The sequence below is a fragment of the Salmo trutta genome, chromosome 30 (assembly GCF_901001165.1).
Source record: "Salmo trutta chromosome 30, fSalTru1.1, whole genome shotgun sequence".
NCBI classification, from domain to species: Eukaryota; Metazoa; Chordata; class Actinopteri; order Salmoniformes; family Salmonidae; genus Salmo; species Salmo trutta.
In genome coordinates, this window is record NC_042986.1 from 15,208,530 (window position 1) to 15,230,469 (window position 21,940).

A 21,940-nucleotide genomic window follows, 5' to 3' on the forward strand; every position below is an offset into this window, starting at 1 on the left:
GCAGTAACCGAAAGGTCGCTGGTTCGAATTGCAGACTAGGTGAAAAATCTGTGGATGTGCCCTTGAACAAGGCTCTTAACCCTAATTACTACTGTAAGTTGCTCTGGATAAGATATATATAAAAATAAATAAATGTAAGAATAAAATCTGCCAGGGGAGGTTCTCTTCTGCACTGCTCAACTAATCCAGAAAATGTGGAGGAGTTAAGATGGAATGTTACAGTAACAAGGTATCTCCAGGTTTCCGGTCTAGAAGCACGGCTTTGACTGCTCCTACAGTTTTGCGTCGGTACTGGAGTTTAACTGACCCCCAGCCCAGAAAGACAAGTTCCATACACGGCCACATAGAGAAGTCAAATTTTTTAATTCCTAATAATAATCTCCAGTCATCACCTAAGTGCACAAAACATCCATTGGAAGATATTGGCCGCGTTCGAGAGGATCAAAACCACAATGTATCAAGGGGAAATTGTGACTGACTGACTGATCTACAAACAATAATGAGTGAAATGTGATATGATGAAAGATGATTTGTAGATCAGTCAGTCGGCAGTCGCCTGCAGTCCTTTTGACGCTCTCGAACACATGGATTGGGTTCGAGAGCATCAAACAACATTTTATAGTCATCCAATGTCTGCCATGTTTTTGGATGACATGATGATGTCACTGCTGCTTGGTTTACACTAGTTGCCACAGCCACCAAGTCATAATTGTGGCTAAACCCCACCTATTTCTCTTCTTAAAATCTGATTTTAAACCTTGACTCTAATCTTTACCACACTGCTAACCTTAAATTAAGACCAAAAAGATCATGTTTGTTTTCATACATTTTTACTATACTGCCAGGGTCTGCCTATCGTTACTAGTGACAACTAGACCCCAGGTAACTAGACCCAGAGTGGTGCAGCAGTCTAAGGCACTGCATCACAGTGCTAGAGGCTTCACTACTGACCCGGGTTCGATCCTGGGCTGTATCACAACCGGCCGTGATCGGGAGTCCCATATGGCCGCGCACAATTGGCCCAGCTTCGTCCGGGTTAGGGAAGGGTTTGGCCGGGTGGGGCTTTACAAGTAGGCGGTCATTGTAAATAAGAATTTGTTCTTAAATGACTTGCCTAGTTAAATAAAGGTTAAAATAAAAACAACATCACTGCTTCCTAGTTGCCACAAATAAATGCTGCCTATTTCTACAATTTATCTACTTAAAATTAGATTTTAAATATAACCCTAATCCTACCCTTAACCATACTGCTAAATTAAGACCAAGAAGCTAGTTTTTGTTTTCATACATTTTTATAATATTGCCACTTTGACTTTATGGCTGCAGTAACTAGTTGAAACCCTGCTCCCTGTGCGCACTGAGTGCTAGTGCGCATGTGATGTTGGTCTATAGAAGGGCCATGAATTGGCATATGCTAACGTGAGTAGATTACCTTGAAAACAACAGTAGAATATCGCAGTCTCCAGTTTTTACATTATACCTCAACATAAGGAAGTTGGATTATATATTCAAAATGCATATTTAGCAAAGTACATAACCAAACCAAGCACACGGGTTTAAGAAAATGTGTATATATATGTAAAACCGGACTCGGCAGGTGTCCGTGCTATCTAGCATCCTTGGGACTAGTTGAAATGTAAAATGGTTAAGGATTATGGTATGGAGATCCCGAATAGCACTGGTCTTCTTATTATACCTCAGTGGGCTTCAAACACGTAAACATTACCCCCGTTGTATCATTGGTGGGAAAGCTTTCGGCGCGGCGTACTCTAACCAATCAGCGAATTGTTTTTCTGTCCCGGAATGTAATAAATATCGCGGACGAAGAAATAGTGAGGGAAAGGACAAAAATTTCAGGACTATGTGGAATTATAAACCAATACATTCAATATAACGTTAATACTTTATTATTATGCACAACTATTGCTAAATTGATATCTAGCTTTTAAGAGAATGGGGCCGTGTTGTGATACGAAGAACACACGCAAGGTAAGCTAGCTCGCTTTAGGCCTCTAGCTAAATTTACGCGGAAAAGGAGGGCAAGTAGCTAGCCAAACTAGCTTGCTAACTGTTTATAGGAAATACAAGATAGTAATTTGTGCAACGAACAAGTTAGCCAGTCACATCTAAGCAAGCAATTCCACTACCCCCTAACTCATTAACTCATTTGTGGTGTATTGCTTTAGCTAGTAAGCTAAGGTTAATTGTAAAAAATGAGCGAAAAAACGAGCTGCAGCAAAAAGTCTGCAGTCTCCGCACTGAAGAAACGATGTCCGTCCCCTGAACAGGCTGGTGAGGCCCCGCTTCCTAGTAAGTTAGCCAAAGTGGGCGACGACGTGTCCAGTGAATTAACATCGAATTTTCATGGAAACAAAAATGGGGAAGATGGCGATAAAGTATCAGCCAAGGAAGAGAAGAATGATGGAAATGACGAGAGTGGACTAGACGCTGATGCACATGTCAACGCCGCGGAGAGTGCACCAGTCTCTCGCGATCCAAAGAAAGTAGACACCGAGGAAAGTGCTGGTGCTGGAGATTGCCGACCCTCAACTTCACTGGACCAGTCTGATTCGGCCGCAATAGCAGCCGCCAAGGCACTTGCTAGTTTCACAAGAGCAACTACAGATGAGGCGAAACGAACGTCCTGCTCCTCCAAAACAGTTGTACATCATGAGAGACTGGGACACAAAGTTAAGCGTGGTGACCATGAGTCCTCAAAGGAACGGGCAAAACCTGAAAGGGGTCTTCACACGCAGGCAGCAGCAGCAGACAGCTCTACCTCACTGCGTGGAGTTGACAGGGAGGATGCTGAGGACATTCCCAATGAGGAAGACGACTCAATGCCTGGATCATCCTCCACGCCGAGTTCCTCATTCCCATCAGATAATGACGATGACGGGGAGTGCGCCATAGTATCAGTGAAGATGGCCCCAGAGATCCGACAATCATTGGGCCTTCTGGCACAGGTACAGATGAGGCTGGATACTCTGGAGAAGAAAGGTGCCTGGCTCCACCAGCGGTTAGAGCTGAAGATGAGCTGCCAGCGCCGTCCGCACCTGGACCAGCGCAGCTCAATCACACAAGCCATCCCCGACTTCTGGGTCACAGCAGTATCCTTTTGAAAACTGTTATAAATGCACACAGTGACACACACTTTTCCAGATGACAACAAATTACTTAATGATCCCAATTCTTCATGTGCCTGTGAATTATGTGCATAGAGACTGTATATGTTGGTGAGTGTGTAGGTATGTCACATTTAATTTTTCTCTTGACTCAAAGCTCAACAGTTGTTGAACCACCCTCATCTCTCTGCTCACATCGACGAAACCGATGAAGACGCTCTCAGTTACATGACCAACCTTGAAGTAATTAAATAATCCCAGCGAAAATGTAATGGATCTTTATATTCTTCAGAATAAATAACCTATTGCTCCCCTGAATTTAAAATGTCTTGTCTCCTACGTAGATTGAATCCTTCAAAAACAACAAGCTTGGCTACAGAATCGGGTTCCACTTCAGGCGGAACCCTTACTTCCAAAATGTCATCATAGTGAAGGAGCTCCACCTTGGAATGGGAGGTGAGTGACAGATCCAGTTTTGATATCTATCTTGCTTGTCCTCGCTTACGTAAACGGACCCAACTGGACTGGGGCACAGGAATTGAATATAAGGGCAAATTAAGTCACCATCTCTAAACAACAGAACTTTAGGATGCAACATTTAGGTTAACACGGGAACAGGACTACTGTGGGATTCTGGCAGGAATGGGGGTCAAGTTTGTGACAGGACCGAACAGGATCAATAGTCCACGGGGACGGGCAGTGCAGGAGTTATTTACAGTTGAGGAACAAACAAGTTATTTTTGTGTTGTAAGCAGGTTTAGGAGGACACATCTTTTTGAGTGTTTTTCCCCTCTACCCCTCCTCACTAGAGTAACACGCGTTCTTCACTATTTAAAAATGACAACTTTGGTATTTGTGACCGACTGGCTCGATTCGGTCTTGTGTAGCAAAATTTGAAATGGTATTTTTTACTTTGGATAAAAGTAGAGACTCAGAGCTAGAAAATGCTATCATACACTACAGTTGAGGAACAATGGGAAAGTAATTCTGCTTTGGAAGTTGATAAACTTGTAAATTAACTTGTGAGAAAATGGCCTTTTGAATGTTTTGGTACACCTACTGGAGAGATCTTCTTTGTCTACACCCATTCAGCATCGTTCACACCCTCTTAAGCTTTAGCCACACCCATCTCTTTAAGGGTTGAGCCGTGCTTTGTGTACTAACAGCAGTCAAGCACCCAACCTAACTGTCTAACATTGGCTAGCTTACTAGCTACTTCCAGACAAATGCAAGAACAGCTTTCACTGACCATTTTACTTGCCCTTGCAGAGCTGGATATGCTGTTTTTTATGTTATCCAGAGCGTTGGTGACTGCACCTGTGCTGCTGGCAACAAATTATTATTTTTATTTTCCAACGTTTACTGACACCGGCCATTTAAACGGGTGTTGAGCGTTCGTGAATTAGTCAGTTATTCTCTCTGGCACACTCAGATGAGTGCTTGAAATCAGAGTAGATAGCCAGAGTGAATTTACCAGCTACGTCTATCAACAGCTGTCGCGGTGACATCATGAACATTCTATTGAAATGGATACTTGCATAATGGAGTCTTTCTTTTGTTAAGACATCTAGCTAGCTAAACAATTAACAATCTCAATTCATGACGTTACTACTAGAGGTCAACCGATAATGATTTTTCGATACCGATTTAGGACCAAAAAAAGAAGATGCTGATTAATCAGACAACTTTTATATATGTATTTGTAATAATGACAATTACAACAATACTGAATGAACTCTTATTTTAACTTAATATATAATTCAAATCCATTTAATCTCAAATAAATAATGAAACGTGTTCAATTTGGTTTAAATAATGCAAAAACACAGTGTTGGAGAAGTAAAAGTGCAATATGTGCCATGTAAAAAAAGCTAACGTTTAAGTTCCTTGCTCAGAACATGAGAACATATGAAAGCTGGTGGTTCAAGAATCCCAGTTCTTCAATATTCCCAGTTAAGAAGTTTTAGTTTGTGGTTATTATAGGAATTATGATGCGTCGACTATTTCTCTCTCTACTATTTGTATTTTGTATACCTTTGACTATTGGATGTTCTTATAGGCACTTTAGTATTGCCAGCCTAATCTCAGGAGTTGACAGGCGTGAAGTCATAAACAGCGCTGTGCATCAAACATTGCTAAGAGCTGCTGGCAAACGCATTAAAGTGCTGTTTGAATGAATGCATGGACCCTGCTGCTGCCTACCATCGCTCAATCATATCAAATCATAGACTTATTATAATATAATAAACACAGCAATACGAGTTTTTGGTCATTAATATGGTCAAATCCGGAAACGATCATTTCGAAAACAAAACGTTTATTCTTTCAGTGAATTACGGAACCGTTCCATATTTTATCTAACGGGTGGCAACCCAAAGTCTAAATATTGCTGTTACATTGCACAACCTTCAATGTTATGTCATAATTATGTAAAATTCTGGCATTAGTTCACAGTTCGCATCGGGCCAGGCGGCTCAAACTGTTGCATATACCCTGACTCTGCTTGCACTGAATGCAACAGAAGTGACACAATTTCCCTAGTTAATATTTCCTGCTAACATTAATTTCTTTTAACTAAATATGCAGATTAAAAAATATATACTTCTGTGTATTGATTTTAAGAAAGGCATTGATGTTTATGGTTAGGTACATTTGTGCTTTTTTTTCACGAATTTGCTTTTGTTAAATCATCACCCGTTTGGCGAAGTAGGCTGTGATTCGATGATGAATTAACAGGCACCGCATTGATTATATGCAATGCAGGACAAGCTAGTTAACCTTGTAATATCATCAACCATGTGTAGTTAACTAGTGATTATGTGAAGATTATTATAATTTTTTTTATAAGATAAGTTTAATGCTAGCTAGCAACTTACCTTGGCTCCTTGCAGCCACAAGGTCCTTTTGACGCAGCACTTGCGTAACAGGTGGTCAGCCAACCACGCAGTTTCCTCGTGGATTGCAATGTAATCGGCGTCCAAAAAGTAGATTACCGATTTGTTATGAAAACTTGAAATCGTCCGTAATTAAATCGGCCGACCTCTAGTTACTACCCTGCATGAATCTGCAGGTAGCTAACCAACCAGGTTAATTGTTAGCTGGCTAACATTAGGCTATAACTAGCAAAGCAAAGGCTCTGAGACACGAATAATATTACTACACAGATCATACATGTAATGTTAGATAGCCAGCCAGCTAACGTTAGCCAGCCAGCTAACGTTAGCCAGCCAGCTAACGTTAGCTAGCTAGCTAACAGTACACTTTAATTTGAAATGAAAATTACTTTGACAAATTTGGAATGTGTAATATCTGAAAATGTAGCTAGCTAGACTATCTTACCCGTATACATCGATGGATTCTTCCCCCTCTCTCTCGCGGATGCCATGTTTCCCCTTAGTTTGTAATCCGGAGACAGGTGTGTTCTCCATCTCTTTAGCTAACATGTTCTAATTCCACTGATTTCAAAACTTGGTCCTCCAGGAAGTGGAGAGAAACTCTAATGCTGTTCTGCTATGCGATATCTTTAAAAAAAAAGCTGTGTTAGACAGGATTGCCTACACATATAAGGTAAGTTTAATGCTAGCTAGCAAAGGTAAAAATCTGTTATTCTGCCCCTGAACAAGGCACTGTTCCTAGGCCGTCATTGAAAATAAGAATTTGTTCTTAACTGACTTGCCTAGTTAAATTAAGGTACATTTTAAAAAAAAACATACTGAGCAGCTCAAATGGACAAAAGCGTGCTACATGGCAGACCAATCCAAACTCCTCTCTCGGCTTGTCCAGCCCACTCATCTCAGCCAATCATGGCTAGCGACAAGGTTGCTGTCTTTTTCTGTGGCTAAATCAACTAGGCTCATCCTTAAAATATATATTTGTATTTACAGATGGCATACAAATGTAAGGCACATGAAAATTCACATGTTCCAGAAGGCATTTCTACCAAAAAATGCATTTTGATCAATTTAAGAAGTTTACGTTCAAATGGCTCTCCTGTGAAGTAGTGACTTGCGACACATGCCTAGTTTACTGAAACGAGAACAATAGTGATGCAGTCACTCTCAACTTTGAGCCAGGCGAGACTGATATGCATGTTACCTACACTTTCCGTCCATGTACATCTAAGTGCAATACGTGCTGCATTGTACTGGACCAACTGCAAATCATCAACGTCTTCTGACGCACATTTCCTTTGAGTTACACAGTAGGCCAGGTTTGACGAAACTAGGGCCAGTACGACCTGTCTGGTCGACTGAGATGTCAAGAAGGCAGAGCAACGCCCTATGGACAGACCTCGTCCCATTTTAGCAACCATTTGAATCTATATGTTTTTACCATGACAGCTTGCTATCTAGGGTTACACCCAGTAGTTTAGTCTCCTCAACTTGCTCAATAGCCACATTATTCAATAATAGATCTCAACGAGGTTTGAATGAGTGATTTGTCCCAAATATTATGCATTTAGTTTGCGATATTTAGCACCAGCCTATTGCTAGTTACCCAATCTAAACCTGACTGGAGTTCTGTTAAGTGTCTCAGTTCTTTATTTTACTGTTGCTGGTGTATATGTTAACACGTCAGCGTACATAGGCACACAGGCTTTATTCAAGGTCAGTGGAAGGTCATTTGTAAAAACAGTTATGGCCCTAGACCAGTTTCATACTTGAGTAGAAGTAAAGATGCCTTTTAAAAGAAAATAACTCCAGTAAAAGTGAGTCACCCAGTAAAATACTACCTCAGTAAAAGTATTTGGTTTTAAATGTACTTAAGTGTGTGTGTGTGTGTGTATGTGTGTGTGTGTGTATATATATATATATATATATATATAATTTAAAATGTCTCATATTAAGTAAACCAGACACACTTTTCTTTTTCTTTTTTTTAAAATTTACAGATAGCCAGGGGCGCAGTTCAATATTCAGACATAATTTACAAACGAAGCATTTGTGTTTTGAGTCTGCCAGATCAGAGGCAGTAGGGATGACTAAGTGTGAGAATTAGACAATTTTCCTGTCCTGCTTAGCATTCAAAGTGTAACGAGTACTTTTGGGTGTCAGGGAAAATGTTAGGCGTAAAACATATTATTTTCTTTAGGAATGTAGTAAAGTAAAAGTTGTCAAAAATATATAAATAGTAAAGTACAGATTCCCCCAAAAACGACTAAGTAGTACTTTAAAGTGTTTTTACTTAAGTACTTTACACCACTGCCCTAGCCGGCTGCAGTGCGGTACACCACACTCAACTCAATTTGCATGAGAAGGCTTCCATTAACAAAAACCCTCTGTTCTATTCGAGGGGTAACTCTCAAACCATAATAAGGCAGAGGATGAAAATGCATAACACCAACATTTTTTCAGCAATAGGTTATGATCAATGACATCAAAAGCTGCATGGAGTCTTAACAAAACAGCTCCTTCAATCTTCCATCAATTTCTTTCAGCCAATAATCAGTCATTTGTGTCAGTGCCGAGCATGTAGTGCCCTTCGCTATAAGCATGCTGAAAGTCTTAACTTGTTTTCTGTAAAATAACTTTATTTGATCAAACACAATTTTTTTTTTTCAAAAGTTTGATTGGTCGGCTGTTTGAACCATTAAAGGGTGCTCTGCTATTTTTGGGTAGTGACATTATCTTTGCCTTGTTCCATGGCACACACCGTCTTCTAGGCTTAAATTGAAGATGTCAGGATTCACAATGTATTCTGCTACCAACCTCAGCAATTGACCATCCAGGTTGTCGGTACCAGGTGGTTTGTCCTTATTTATAGACGGCAAAAAAACAATATCAGCTGGGCAGGCAATGGAAAGTAGCTACCAGCGAGCGAACAGCTCTCGTGTCTTGTGAGGGGCCATTGCTATGAAAACACACACGCAGCAGGGAGTGGGGGGGACCGACAGACGAGCAGCTAACGGAGGAAGTTATTTCTGCATGTTAAAATGAACACGGGACTGGAGTAATTTTATGTCAGGACAGGAAAGTTGTCGGGGTCATGGAACTGTTGTGGGATCCGGACAGTACGGGGAGAATATTGACAGGACAAGACTCCCGTGTCTACGCAGAGGTGTAATCTGGTTTTAGGTGTAAATGAGGCCAGTAATGACTATCCTTCCCCTGTTACATGTCCTCTTACAGGATCTCCAGTGTCTTTCTCCGACCCCATCCTGTGGTACCGCGGGCAGAACCTGACGCTCCACAGTGAACCCAGGAGATCGGGACGTGGCATCTACCAGACCTTCTTCAGCTGGTTCAGCGACCACACCAGCCCTGGCCGGGACGATATAGCACAGGTAACGGCATACTCACTGCTTGGCACAGGTTGTGAACTGGTGCACAGTCTGACATGCATGAAGTAAGCCAGCACACACATTCAACATTTTAGTCAACTGATTTTTCACCTAGTCGGCTCAGTGATTCCAACCAGCAACCTTTCAGTTACTGGCCCAACGCTCTTAGCCGCTAGGCTATTTGCCGCCCATTTAACATTGCACAGTTCCACTGGTGACCACACGACTGCCATTATTTAAGGCTCTATAACTCTTAACGTTACTGCACTATTCCAACACACTGTTCTGTTTGTTTTGTGTGAATCTATAGATACTGAAGGATGACCTTTTCAGAAACCCTCTGAGATACTACCTGACTCCACTGTGGGAACCCAGGCAGAATGGCAGGTAAGCTGCCCAGCAAAACCTCTTGTGGAACTAAGTTCAATAAGGACTGTTCCATCTCCATGATACTATTACCATGCTATTACCACTTAATATGTGCCGTAATGTAGCCTAAAATAATACCAAACACTTTTATTAGAAAGCATTTTGTGTATAAAAAAAAAAAAACAGGACGTGACAGGTCTCTTGATTGTCTTAACTATCACAACTAGGGATGCAAATTTCAGTCAATTTTGCTGCCGACTAACCGATCCCCATTATCTGGTCAACAAACTGTTACATTTTTTCCAAACAGTGAAATTACTGACCAACAGAAAATACTATGCATGCATACCACTGGGCTAGATGCATACAAGGAACAGGCATTTTTCATTAAGAGCTTAATGGAAACAGGCAAAATAGCAAACCTGTCATCTTCGTCAAAGGCTATAGCCTATTATTGAACATGCACTTCCTGTAATGAAGCAGCCAATAAAACACAATTTCCATTTGACCAGAATGTAAAAAACAGTTCTAAACAGCAGACCTGATGTGAGCGGTTCCATATGTGACGGAGATGAACATCTCTGTTAGAAACATGGAAGAGGGGGAATCTAACAGCAACAACTATGATGGGTTGCTAATATGACTGGGATGGTGCCTTTGGCTTCTGGACAACGAAAGAAAGTTGATTTGAAAACCAATAGAACAGGAGAGAAATGTTGGTTAATGGCATGAGGAAGTCTTAAAAGAATTGCCTCCATGTTTCTATGGATGGATTTTGGCAAGGCTACTTTGAAGCAAATGAAGACATGCCTCATTATTTAAAGTAGAGTAACATTTTCAGGTTTCAAACAATTATACTGCATCAAGCTCATATTGCAAAGTGGTGGGTGATGCGCTGACAGGCTGCCTACCGTTTACTTTATATGCACTCGAATGAGGCACACTTTAATTATGAGTTGAGATTGAGAAATAAGTGGCTATTTTTAATCGTGGTGGTGATAAATGTTTTTTAACAGGCGATTGCATTTAGAATTGTTATTTGTTGCACAATGACTGGGCTGATAAAAGCACTTTTCACTCCAGTACCGGCTTTTTGTAGAGCTACTCTCTCGCTGTTAACATCTCTGATCACAACATCTGGTTCCAACAGCACCAGTGGGCCCAAGCCAGCTGAAAACAGCAACAGGGATGATTGTGTGGTGATCTCCGACTCGGATGATGACGAAGACCAGGCTGAAGAGCAGGCTAAGCCTGGACGAGGTCATAGCAGGGAAGAGGAGGATGAAGATGAAGATGAGGACGAGGTGCATGGGGGCCAAGATGCAGGTTAGAGAAGACTGTAATGCACCTGATTCCAGTGCTTTAGGGCCACACTGTCTGCTGGTTTACCTCTACCTCCTGAGAAATGTGTATAAGTGTGTAGCAAATGTCCCTGAATGAGTAAGCAGGTGAGACTGAATAGACAGCGAATATGTCCTCAGAATCAGATGAAAAAGCCCACAGGAGGATGGTGACAGACGGTAAGACATTTTCCACAAGCAGAAATGTTATACGAGAACCACATAGAATGTGGAAGTTTGTTGGATTTGCTGGTCAGCTTTGCAGCTCAGTTCAGAACATGAAATCATTGTTTGGATGAAAGTCTATTTATTTCAATGGTTCAGGAAGACTGATTTTACATGCAAACTCAGCAGCTTATTCACACTGATCTGCCAATTTTCTGCAAAATCCAGTAGAACCAAAGACTGTTCATACATTAAATAAGGGGTATTTGTACAGTCATTGGAAGTAATTTTTTTTGTTTACTGGTTTAAGGTGTGCTTTGTTTATACATTTTGCTTACCTGATACTTCAATCCACCACTCACTGTTTTTACCCTCCACGCACATTTTATTGCAGGGGGAACTAAAATCAACAGTTGACCAATTGTACAACATAATTATATTCCTACTCCTTCTCGACATTCACCATAATCCATTGTTAATCCCCTGTTTATATCCCGTGCCAATCACTCCATTTGCTCAAAGTGGGAAACCCATTATAAAAGATCTGATCATTTCCATTCTCCAGGGTCTGATGACAGCAGCCAGGAGGCCAGAGAGGATGAGGACGCGTACGTAGAGAAGGATGAAGAGGTGGATGAATCACGAGGTCGCGAGGTTCGAGACCAAGATGATGAGGAGGCTATTGAGGTGGGCGAAGAACAGGACGAGTGCTAAGAGTGTTCATTTTTCCCAGTTTCCATTTTTCTTATTATGCACAAAAGCAAATTTATAATTAATACATTCTAAGTTCCTCATTGCCTTTTTAAAATCAGGGTAAATTAAAAAAGCAGACACCATGTTTTGACCTATTGGTCAGTCCACCTTTTTTGAGTACTTTAACTTGGTGAAAAAAAACTTTGTTTCACCTTTAACATTCTGTCATAAAGAGCACATGTTAAAAAAACAACATGTTTTCCCATTTCAAGATTTTTTTTGGACTATAGCAGGTGCCTGTTAAGTGACAAAATTGTCAACCCTGTTACTTTACTTATCTTAAATCAGCCATAAAATCCCTCTTAACAGGGAGAATGGAAGCTTGTCTTGTGCAACAGGGAGGGGCAATTTGAATGCAAGCTTCACCTCCAAAAAATGAAATTGTTAACATTTCTAGCGTGTCTATGGGTAACAGGGTTGACATGTTATGCTGAACCCTGTAGTCTGTTTTGATTTGTTTGAATTTTAGATTCCAGTAATGAAGAATCTAAGGAGCCATGCCTATCTATCTTAATTCTGCATCGTAAAAGGTATTAGTTCTTGAGTCATTCATTCACTCTTGTTGATAGGGCTACTCCACACAAAATGGAAAGAAAACTAATACAATCATATTAAAATGAGGTTTGAGACTGCGAAAATTTGAGAGCATCTCTTGTTGCAAGTAGTTCTATAAAACAATCCTAGATATTTTACTGACCGGTATCAGTGATCATGTCTTCAACTCAATTTGTCTTGAACTTTTCCTATTGTAAATCTGATATTTGACGAAGTAAAAAGGTGATTTTTTTTTTTTTTTAGGGGTTGTAATCATTTACAAAACACGTCTCGGATGCACTTCGTACTGAACCAAATCTTGTTCTCAGGGATGACCTAGTCGTGGATGTTTTCATGGAAGGAAACTGATTTATTTTAGAGGCCGTATAAGGTTCTTACACCTGCCATTGTTTGGGTGTATCTGTGTAAAATAAGTTTATTCTACAGTAGTTTGTTAGTTTAAGGTAAATATCTGTAATGTATCACCAGTGTTTTGCCTTTTCTATCATAACTTAGTGTGTAGCTCTACACCCATATTCACATTTTCTAGTCAATGTATTCATTTAAATTATTTTAAAGCTGGAACCCTTCATGGCGACACAGCCACATCCGTTTGAGATATTACAACAAAGAAGTTACTGCAAATAACAAACAGTTTTTTTTTTCCCTCTCGGATGTCATTGCATGCGCGATTGAAGAGCACAATATGTACTGCAATGCTTTACTGCTCCTCAGCCAGTGGTGCTGTTTCCCGCTACTCCGGATTCCATCTTTAAATATATTTTAACAAATTGATTGAGATGTGTGAAATCCAACATTTTGACATGAATTGTAATATTTTGAGCTTGTTGCGTTGTGCTTTTGTTTTTATCTTTTAGAAACTGGTATCCATCACATTTACTTTGTTTTTTTATTTGTTATTTTTTTTCTAGCAATAAGTAAAGTTAAGTCACAGAAATGTTTGAATGGTGTGCTGTTCAGAGTGAATATTTGCATTGATTGTTGGTTCAAAGGCATTGATGAGTGGTCTGACGAAGTAGCGTAACTGTAGCCAAGGGTTGCTCTTAAACTACTGTAACAATACTAGTGCTTTTATGTTATTTCTTTTCCACACAGACTGATGGCATTGGCATGTACATATTTAAAGTTAACCTTGTGTTCAGATCTGTTAAGCTTAAATCGTTATTTGTAACCATCTGGAATTTGAAATATAGTGTACATTAACAGAAAGTTCTATTTTGTGTGCTGAATTTTATAGTATGCTGTAGTTTTGAAGAAAATGTTTTAGTTTTTTAAGATGTCCACATTTTGAATCAGAATTAATTAAATAGCAAGTTATTTATTTTTGCTTACTGTTTTTAATTGTTTAAATGTTGGTATTAGAAATTGTTAGGGTGACACAATCAGCCTGTAATAACCATACTTAACTGGTAGACTGTGATACGGGGTCAATACGGGTCCCATCTTTTTAGGAACTCAGTCCAGTTCAACTTACTGCTATTGAGTTATAATAGTAGAATGCACACGGTGCAATTTCAGAATTTGGTATTGTAATATTCAACTACAGTCCTCTGTCATTCACTGGTAGACCTTTAGAGAGCTATTTATAACCTGTCAGAAAATTCCAGTTTATCAAGGAGCTGATTCCAGTCTGGTAGGTAAGTTAGGTTGTAGTTATCAAGGAGCTGATTCCAGTCTGGTAGGTAAGTTAGGTTGTAGTTATCAAGGAGCTGATTCCAGTCTGGTAGGTAAGTTAGGTTGTAGTTATCAAGGAGCTGATTCCAGTCTGGTAGGTAAGTTAGGTTGTAGTTATCAAGGAGCTGATTCCAGTCTGGTAGGTAAGTTAGGTTGTAGTTATCAAGGAGCTGATTCCAGTCTGCTAGGTAAGTTAGGTTGTAGTTATCAAGGAGCTGATTCCAGTCTGCTAGGTAAGTTAGGTTGTAGTTATCAAGGAGCTGATTCCAGTCTGGTAGGTAAGTTAGGTTGTAGTTATCAAGGAGCTGATTCCAGTCTGCTAGGTAAGTTAGGTTGTAGTTATCAAGGAGCTGATTCCAGTCTGCTAGGTAAGTTAGGTTGTAGTTATCAAGGAGCTGATTCCAGTCTGCTAGGTAAGTTAGGTTGTAGTTATCAAGGCCAGATATTGTGCCCAGGGGCCTCGACCCTGGGCAAAATGGGTATCATATGAACATACTCAGGTATCATATGAACACACACAAGACATGGCAAAATGTGTAGAATTGCAGGAATCTGGCTATAAAAATGACAATTTTATCTGCCAACAAGCAGGGTTTGAACAGTTTGGGTTCCATAGGTTGCTCGGTGGGGGTTACTATGATGATAAATTACAATATTCCTCTGGACCTTTGCCACCTAGGAACTTTGTGACCAGACCTCAAATAGTTGAGTACCTCTAAAAGTTGTTCTGGATGGAATATATTGCCAAACCAGAAGATGGCAGTATACAAAAGCAAGGATAAGTGGTATCGCTACTCTGAACTGCTTTTGTAACCCAAATGATGGGTACAGTCAATTTGGTAAAAAGTACTGAACAAATAGTACTTTGACTTGGAAACAAAGGCCTACTGTGTATCCAAGGTAACTGCATCCCTGAGCTTACCTTTCTTTGCCCAATGATTAAGTATGTATAATACGGTGGATTTCAGCATGGAAGAGCTTGATACCCAAGATGAGATACTCAAATGACAACTGACTTTGACATTATGACAGCAAAGACATTGTATTTACAATATGTTTAGGTTGGCCAATTCTTATATGAACAGGCAAAGAGGCCTGGAAGACAAACATTATCGGTGTATAATTTATGGTTTAGATGTCAACCTGTATCCCAGTTCAGATATGACGCAGGTGCCAGTATGTGATATTATTTAGAAATGTGGATTCACATGCTAGCTCTTGGCTCTGAAAATAGCCTCAAGGTGGACATTTTTGGACAGGCCCGGACAAAGGAACAGCGGCAATGGTACACTTAAACCATTGATTCCTTTTTTTAATGCACAATTATAAATATTCAACTAGCAAAAACCTGTCCTGCTGTTAGCTCCAGAACACACAAGACATGCAGTCTAGGAAGGGCACTGCCTAATAGCTCTGGAAAAAACAGTATGCATACGCCAAATGATCACACAACAACAAACACTTTCTCAGCCTCATCTTGTTTCATCTCTGCCCACTTGTATTCAGACCAGTGGATTACTGTACCACCTCATGGGCTCTAGTACAAAACCACAAATGCTTTTATGTGTATGAATTAATTATGGAGGTGGTTTCCACAATATTGATCATGGTAAACAGACATACGGAATGCAGAGAACCATGTAATCCAGAGACGTGTTGGAGCTTGTGGTTGCAGCACCATAGGTTAAGATGGTTCCATAATGAGTGACAGAAGATAAAGCTCTGTTAGATTCCAGCTGGGGTCAAGTCAATGTGATTACACACATCTCCCTGTTAGATACAGTAAGTTTGATGTCTACCTTCTCTGGTTTTATCAGGAATGTTACTGAACTCATCAGCCACTTGTGGTGATCCTTGTCCAAAGACGACCCCCAGCATGTGTGACGGGATAGGCTCAACCATGATCCATAAATCATCTTAGTACAACATGGTGCCCGGGAAATACCAGCTACTTGACAATGTGTATACATGTGTGTGTCACCACCAGTCATAGTATGTACTATGCTTGTGGTGAGTAAGATAAGTTACGAGAAGTTCCACTGAGCAAGAGAAGTCATGGAGGAAGAGCGAGGGAGTGAGAATGGAGAGCAAGAAGGAGTGTGGGAGACGCTGAGTGGAGGGAGATAGATGATTGGACTGATTAGCCTCAGCCTGGCCTTCCAGGTCCTGACAGATATGCACATCAGATGGATGACTGTTATCTGAAAGATCCCAGAAAGCATGGTGACTACTCTGCTCTGCCTAGTCACAGAGAGAGTGGGAGGCATGATCTCACTAGAATGATGAGTGTGAGCACCCCCCACCACACATACGCTTATACACACACACACGCCTGCACACTCGCTTGCAAGCATGCATATGCAGTGGTCTGAGTGGCGCAGCGGTCTAAGGCACTGCATCTCAGTGCTAGCGGTGTCACTACAGACCCTGGTTCGATTCCAGGCTGTATCACAACCGGCCATGATTGGGAGTCCCATAGGGTGGCGCACACATGGCCCAGCGTCGTCCGGGTTAGGGTTTGGCCGGGGTAGGCCGTCATTGTAAATAATAATTTGTTCTTAACTGACTTGCCTAGTTAAATAAAGGTTAAATAAAATTAAAATAAACAGACACACTTCCATGCACACACACAGGCTTAACAGCCTCCTACAGTACATGCTGTCCACACCACAGGCTGTAGTACACGAAGAAAGTAGCATCTTTGTACCACAATACCTCCTTGGTTTGCCCTCACTGATTTCTGTTGGAGGACAATGAATTTACGCAAATTAGAATGCAAGGACGATTGTCTCACCATAACAATGAAACACCTGGGGAGGGATGATTGGAGAGAGAAAGAGACAGACGTTATTACCCAGGAATAATTGGTCGATTTTCAATTTGATGGAAGTAGATGAGAAGAGAGCTGATTGAAGTGGAATATGCTTATGTGTGCCTACTGCTCAATATTGTTTGAGAATCTGACTGAGTATGTCTGGTGTCTGTGTATGCAAGTGAGTGCTGTTCTCACTTCAACAGCTTGACTGACTTCGTGGATCTCCACTCTCCAAATGGAAGAAGGGATAGACAAACATGGGAGGTGATTATGGTCCCACCAGGAAAGATGGAGGAGAAGTGGAGGTTTTAATGACTGTTCAAAAATAACAGTCCCTTCAGACCCTTTATTGCCCAAAAATCTGCCATAGAGAATCCATATTTAATGAGCCGTAGGAGCATTAGCACGCTCATCCATTCTGCTCTTACCAAAGTGGTGACAGATGAATCTCCCAAGACAGATGCACTGTACATTTACTCATCCCTGTAGCATTTTTCAATATCCTTCATTTTTTCCCCACCCCTTGTATTTTTTTCTGTTTTTTTAAATGAATTGTTCTAAAACAGCTGTCTAGTCACCCAGCTGCATTTTATAGTAAGGGAGAGTGCCAGTGTTGTCTTCTGTGCAGATGGGGACTGAATGGCTGGCCAAGGCTTGGTGAACACATGTCATACCGCCGGCCGTACATGTGCAGAAAGACAGCTTCAGAGAGGGAAGCTGCCGCCTTCCTTCACTGTAGAAACCTAGAATAACCCAGCTTCCAATTCCAATATTGACTGAAATGTATGAGCGCCATGGATGCACTCTTTATGTCAGGTATGTTTTCGTAACTTGTTCTCTTTTGATATTCACTTCAGCATGCAGCGTATGAATGTCACTTACAGCACCTGCTCCCCTGTCATCTAATTATCATTTTACTTTTGTTTGAAGGGTATTTTTTTCTCTAGGAAAACACCTTTTATTCTTTTACATTCTGCCAAGTGTGAAGCTTCTGTAGGTGTGAATATTCTGAACAGTCCTAAATGATAAAAACCTGAATAAAATATCGTCCTTCAGAAAATAAATCTGGTTCATATTCACACCATCCGTCAGTGTAATAATAGGATTTATTTCCTCTTAGGGCCTTGCTTTTGTCCTTGGACATGTTGTTTTGATTGATGTATCTCGGCCCCCTCTCAGGGTAAGAGGTGCTGCTTGAGGCTCTGTGGGCTGTCTGTCTTACAAGGTTTTCAATTCCATAGTAATCACATGGCACATTACCTGAGGGTCAGATGGAGAGGCCCAGAGACATAGACAGACTACAAATACAGTACATGTTCACAGATGGGCCTCGTTGTACGTGTTATGTTTGCAGATGTACTCCTACTTTTATAAGAGACTGTCTACAATGGGAGACTGTCTTATGTACTTGAGATGTGCAATTGTTGTACAGTAAGTCTCTTTTGATCATGTGTTTTATGAATTATTGCAGAACCTGCTCTTCCATTGTACTCTTTCTTTAAATCATGTTGCAGAAGCGTCCTTTCAAATCAGAGCAAATCGAAAAAGGTCTTCCTGTGGACATTCACAGAAGGCAAAAACATAATTCCTACTATGAAAGTGGTGGTGGTGAACAATACAGCTAAATTATCTCACTCAGCGGGTTTAGGCAATAGTGGGTGGGCACGGGGCCGATAAGACCATTAAAAAGTCATATCAGTGACGTTATTGGTGCCCTGTAAAGCAGTGGGAGCCGGTCAGTGTGGCGGTGTCCATGGCTGCTCGGAGTACAGAGGACATAGTACGGAAACCCGAGCTCAGCGCTGACTCATGACACATTTCCTCAGCTGGAAAGAGAAGGATGCCTCCCACAGAAAGCAAGACAAAAAATAACACAAAGACCTCCATGCTCACTCCTAACCTAGATGTACTTTACATGAAAGTAACCCAAAGGTCTCTCCTGCCCGATGAGCCAGCCAGAACAACTGGGATGAGTGAGAGTGTAAATAAATGCAGCTTCCAAGTGTGCCGACCTGTGGAGGGAACAAGGGCAGATGGAAGGGAACATTGCCCTGAATGAAACGCAGCACCCTGCAGTACGGACAGTGCATACGACTGACATCTTATTCGGCATACACAATGGCACTGTCTAAATCAAGTAACTGATTCCTCTCCCTCCACCCATGAGCAAATCAAACACTATCTGAAACGGTTAAATACTGGCCTTAAGCTACTTATTTGAATACATCCCTGTGCCTTTTCATCTTCTGTATGCCTGATTTGCCAGCTTTCCACAAAACCAATGGTGGAGAGAGGAGAATGGTGCTTAGTCATTTCAGGCATAGAGCTGGTTTGAAAGAATTAATGTCTTCTTTAAAAATCCCCCTCCTGGTTACTTTGTGACCGTTGTCGTGAGCCCAGGAGTCGGTCCATCAGGAATCTGAGGAATCTGTAGGACTCTTCTGGCTCTCATGTGGAGCTAAACAGCTCTGAGATGGAGACATCTTTCAGAGCACAGCACATGGCCTCAATTTACGGTGACATCAGAATGTAGGCTACTGTATATGCATAATCAAGGTGTATAATACAGTAGCCTAGTTGTACAGATGGGAAGTACTGTATATAGTGGCATTGTACAGTATATCATTTCTGTAACGGATGTCGTACGGAGTAGACCAAGGCGCAGCGGGTTGAGTGCTCATATTAACTTTTATTGAACACTTAACAAAACAAGAAAACGAACGCACAGTATTGCAAGCTACACACAGCTATGCAAAAACAACTTCCCACAAACGACAGGTGAAAAAGGGCTACCTAAGTATGACTCCCAATCAGCAACAACGATGTACAGCTGTTCCCGATTGAGAGCCATACCAGGCCAACACAAAGAAATATACAACATAGAAATACAAAACATAGAATAAAACCCCAACAACACAAAACAAACACTCCCCTGCCACGCCCTGACCAAACTACAATGACAAATAACCCCTTATACTGGTCAGGACATGACAGTACCCCCCCCCCCCCCCCCCCAAGGTGCAGACCCCGGATGCACCTGAAACAAAACAAATACCCACAACAACAAAAAAATCCCAAAACTACATGGGAGGGAAGGGAGGGTGGCCACCGTCACCGACGGTGCTTCTGCAACACCCCCCTTCCCAATACTCCCCCCCTACGGAGGTGGCTCAGGAGCGGGACGCAGACCCCGCTCCACCCCTGGCTTACCCCACTTACATGTCGTCTCTAGAGCGAGGTCCCTCTCCGTTGACTCCGGACTGGGGACCCTCGCAACGGGCGACTCTGGCTGCGTCGTACTGGAGGGCGACTCTGGCTGCGCCGGCTCCGGACTGTAGGGCGACTCTGGCTGCGCCGGCTCCGGACTGTAGGGCGACTCTGGCTGCGCCGGCTCCGGACTGTAGGGCGACTCTGGCTGCGCCGGCTCCGGACTGTCGCCGGAAGCTCTGGCCTTGCACTGTCGCCGGAAGCTCTGGACGGGGCACTGTCGCCGGAAGCTCTGGACGGGGCACTGTCGCCGGAAGCTCTGGACGGGGCACTGTCGTCGGAAGCTCTGGACGGGGACTGTGCACTGAAAGCCTGATGCGTGGGGCTGGCTTAGGAGGCTCCAGCTTAAGGACACGCACCACAGGGCTAGTGCGAGGAGCAGGAGCAGGACGAGCTGGACTGGGCTGACACACTGGAGGCCTGGTGCGTGGGGCTGGTACTGGAGGTACCAGACTGGAGACACGCACCCAAGGCTAGTGCGAAGAGCGGGAACAGGATGTACTGGACTGGGCTGACGCACTGGAGGCCTGGTGCGTGGTGCTGGCTTTGGAGGCGCCAGACTGAAGACACGCACCTCAGGGCTAGTGCGGGGAGCAGGAACAGGATACACTGGTCCGTGAAGGCGCACTGGCGGTCTCGAACGCAGGACTGGCACCACCCTTACTGGCTGAGTGCCCGCTTCCCCCTGGCAAATGCGGGACGCTGGCACCGAGCACACCGGCCTGTGGATGCTCGGCCTCGACGCCATGCGCATCACCCCATAGCACGGGGCCTGACCAATATCACGCTGCCTCCAGTAAGCACGGGGTGTTGGCTGGGCCAGGGTTGAGCCCCAAGCCAAACTACCCGTGTGCCCCCCCCAAAAAAATTATTGGGGCTGCCTCTCACACTGTCCAATCGGCGCGAACAATGCCTCATAACGTCGCCATTCCGCCTTGGCTGCCTCCAGCTCCTCCTTAGGGCGACAATATTCCCCAGCCTGGTGCCATGGTCCAGCCCCGTCCAGAATTTCCTCCCATGTCCATGATTCCAAATAGCTCCTCTCCAGCTCCTTACCCCGCTGCTTGGTCCATTGGTGGTGGGAAGTTCTGTAACGGGTGTCGTACGGAGTAGACCAAGGCGCAGCGGGTTGAGTGCTCATCTTAACTTTTATTGAACACTTAACAAAACAAGAAAAGAACACGAACGAATACACAGTATTGCAGGCTACACACAGCTATGCAAAAACAACTTCACACAAACGACAGGTGAAAAAGGGCTACCTAAGTATGACTCCCAATCAGCAACAACGTTGTACAGCTGTTCTTGATTGAGAGCCTTACCAGGCCAACACAAAGAAATATACAACATAGAAAAAACATAGAAATCCAAACATAGAACAAAACCCTGACAACACAAAACAAACACTCCCCTGCCACACCCTGACCAAACTACAATGACAAATAACCCCTTATACTGGTCAGGACGTGACAATTTCAAATAGCTTGAAATTGTCTTTTCATTTCTAAATCAATTTAATGTGATATAATAACATTTTAGAATTTAATATATTTTCATAATGTAGAATTCAAGTTAATTTCAATTCCCTGTTTACTTT

General features: G+C 42.3%; 1 protein-coding gene across 4 annotated transcripts; it reads left to right on the forward strand.

Moving 5' to 3' along the window:
• Window positions 1-1,386: 1,386 nt before the first annotated feature.
• On the forward strand, window positions 1,387-13,908 carry LOC115168086 (testis-specific Y-encoded-like protein 2). Of its 4 annotated transcripts, XM_029722987.1 has the most exons (9): window positions 1,387-3,110; window positions 3,291-3,368; window positions 3,470-3,581; window positions 9,254-9,408; window positions 9,716-9,792; window positions 10,925-11,100; window positions 11,845-11,966; window positions 12,502-12,562; window positions 12,831-13,908. In XM_029722987.1, exons 1-8 carry the CDS (start codon window positions 2,214-2,216, stop codon window positions 12,544-12,546), a joined length of 1,662 nt encoding a protein of 553 aa, XP_029578847.1. In that variant the 5' UTR covers window positions 1,387-2,213; the 3' UTR covers window positions 12,547-12,562; window positions 12,831-13,908. The 4 variants fall into 4 exon arrangements, with proteins under 4 accessions (XP_029578847.1, XP_029578846.1, XP_029578849.1 ...); XM_029722986.1 differs by having other exon boundaries at window positions 1,388-3,110; window positions 12,502-13,908; XM_029722989.1 differs by lacking the exon at window positions 12,502-12,562 and having other exon boundaries at window positions 1,388-3,110.
• The last annotated feature ends 8,032 nt before the right edge of the window (window positions 13,909-21,940 follow it).

Bases quoted from the DNA above. Each gene is read 5' to 3' on its own strand.
- LOC115168086 (XM_029722987.1), top strand. From the start codon at position 2,214: ATGAGCGAAAAAACGAGCTGCAGCAAAAAGTCTGCAGTCTCCGCACTG. The intron at 3,369-3,469 runs GTAATTAAATAA...TCTCCTACGTAG, and splicing joins GTTACATGACCAACCTTGAA to ATTGAATCCTTCAAAAACAA. The intron at 11,101-11,844 runs GTTAGAGAAGAC...TCCATTCTCCAG, and splicing joins GCATGGGGGCCAAGATGCAG to GGTCTGATGACAGCAGCCAG.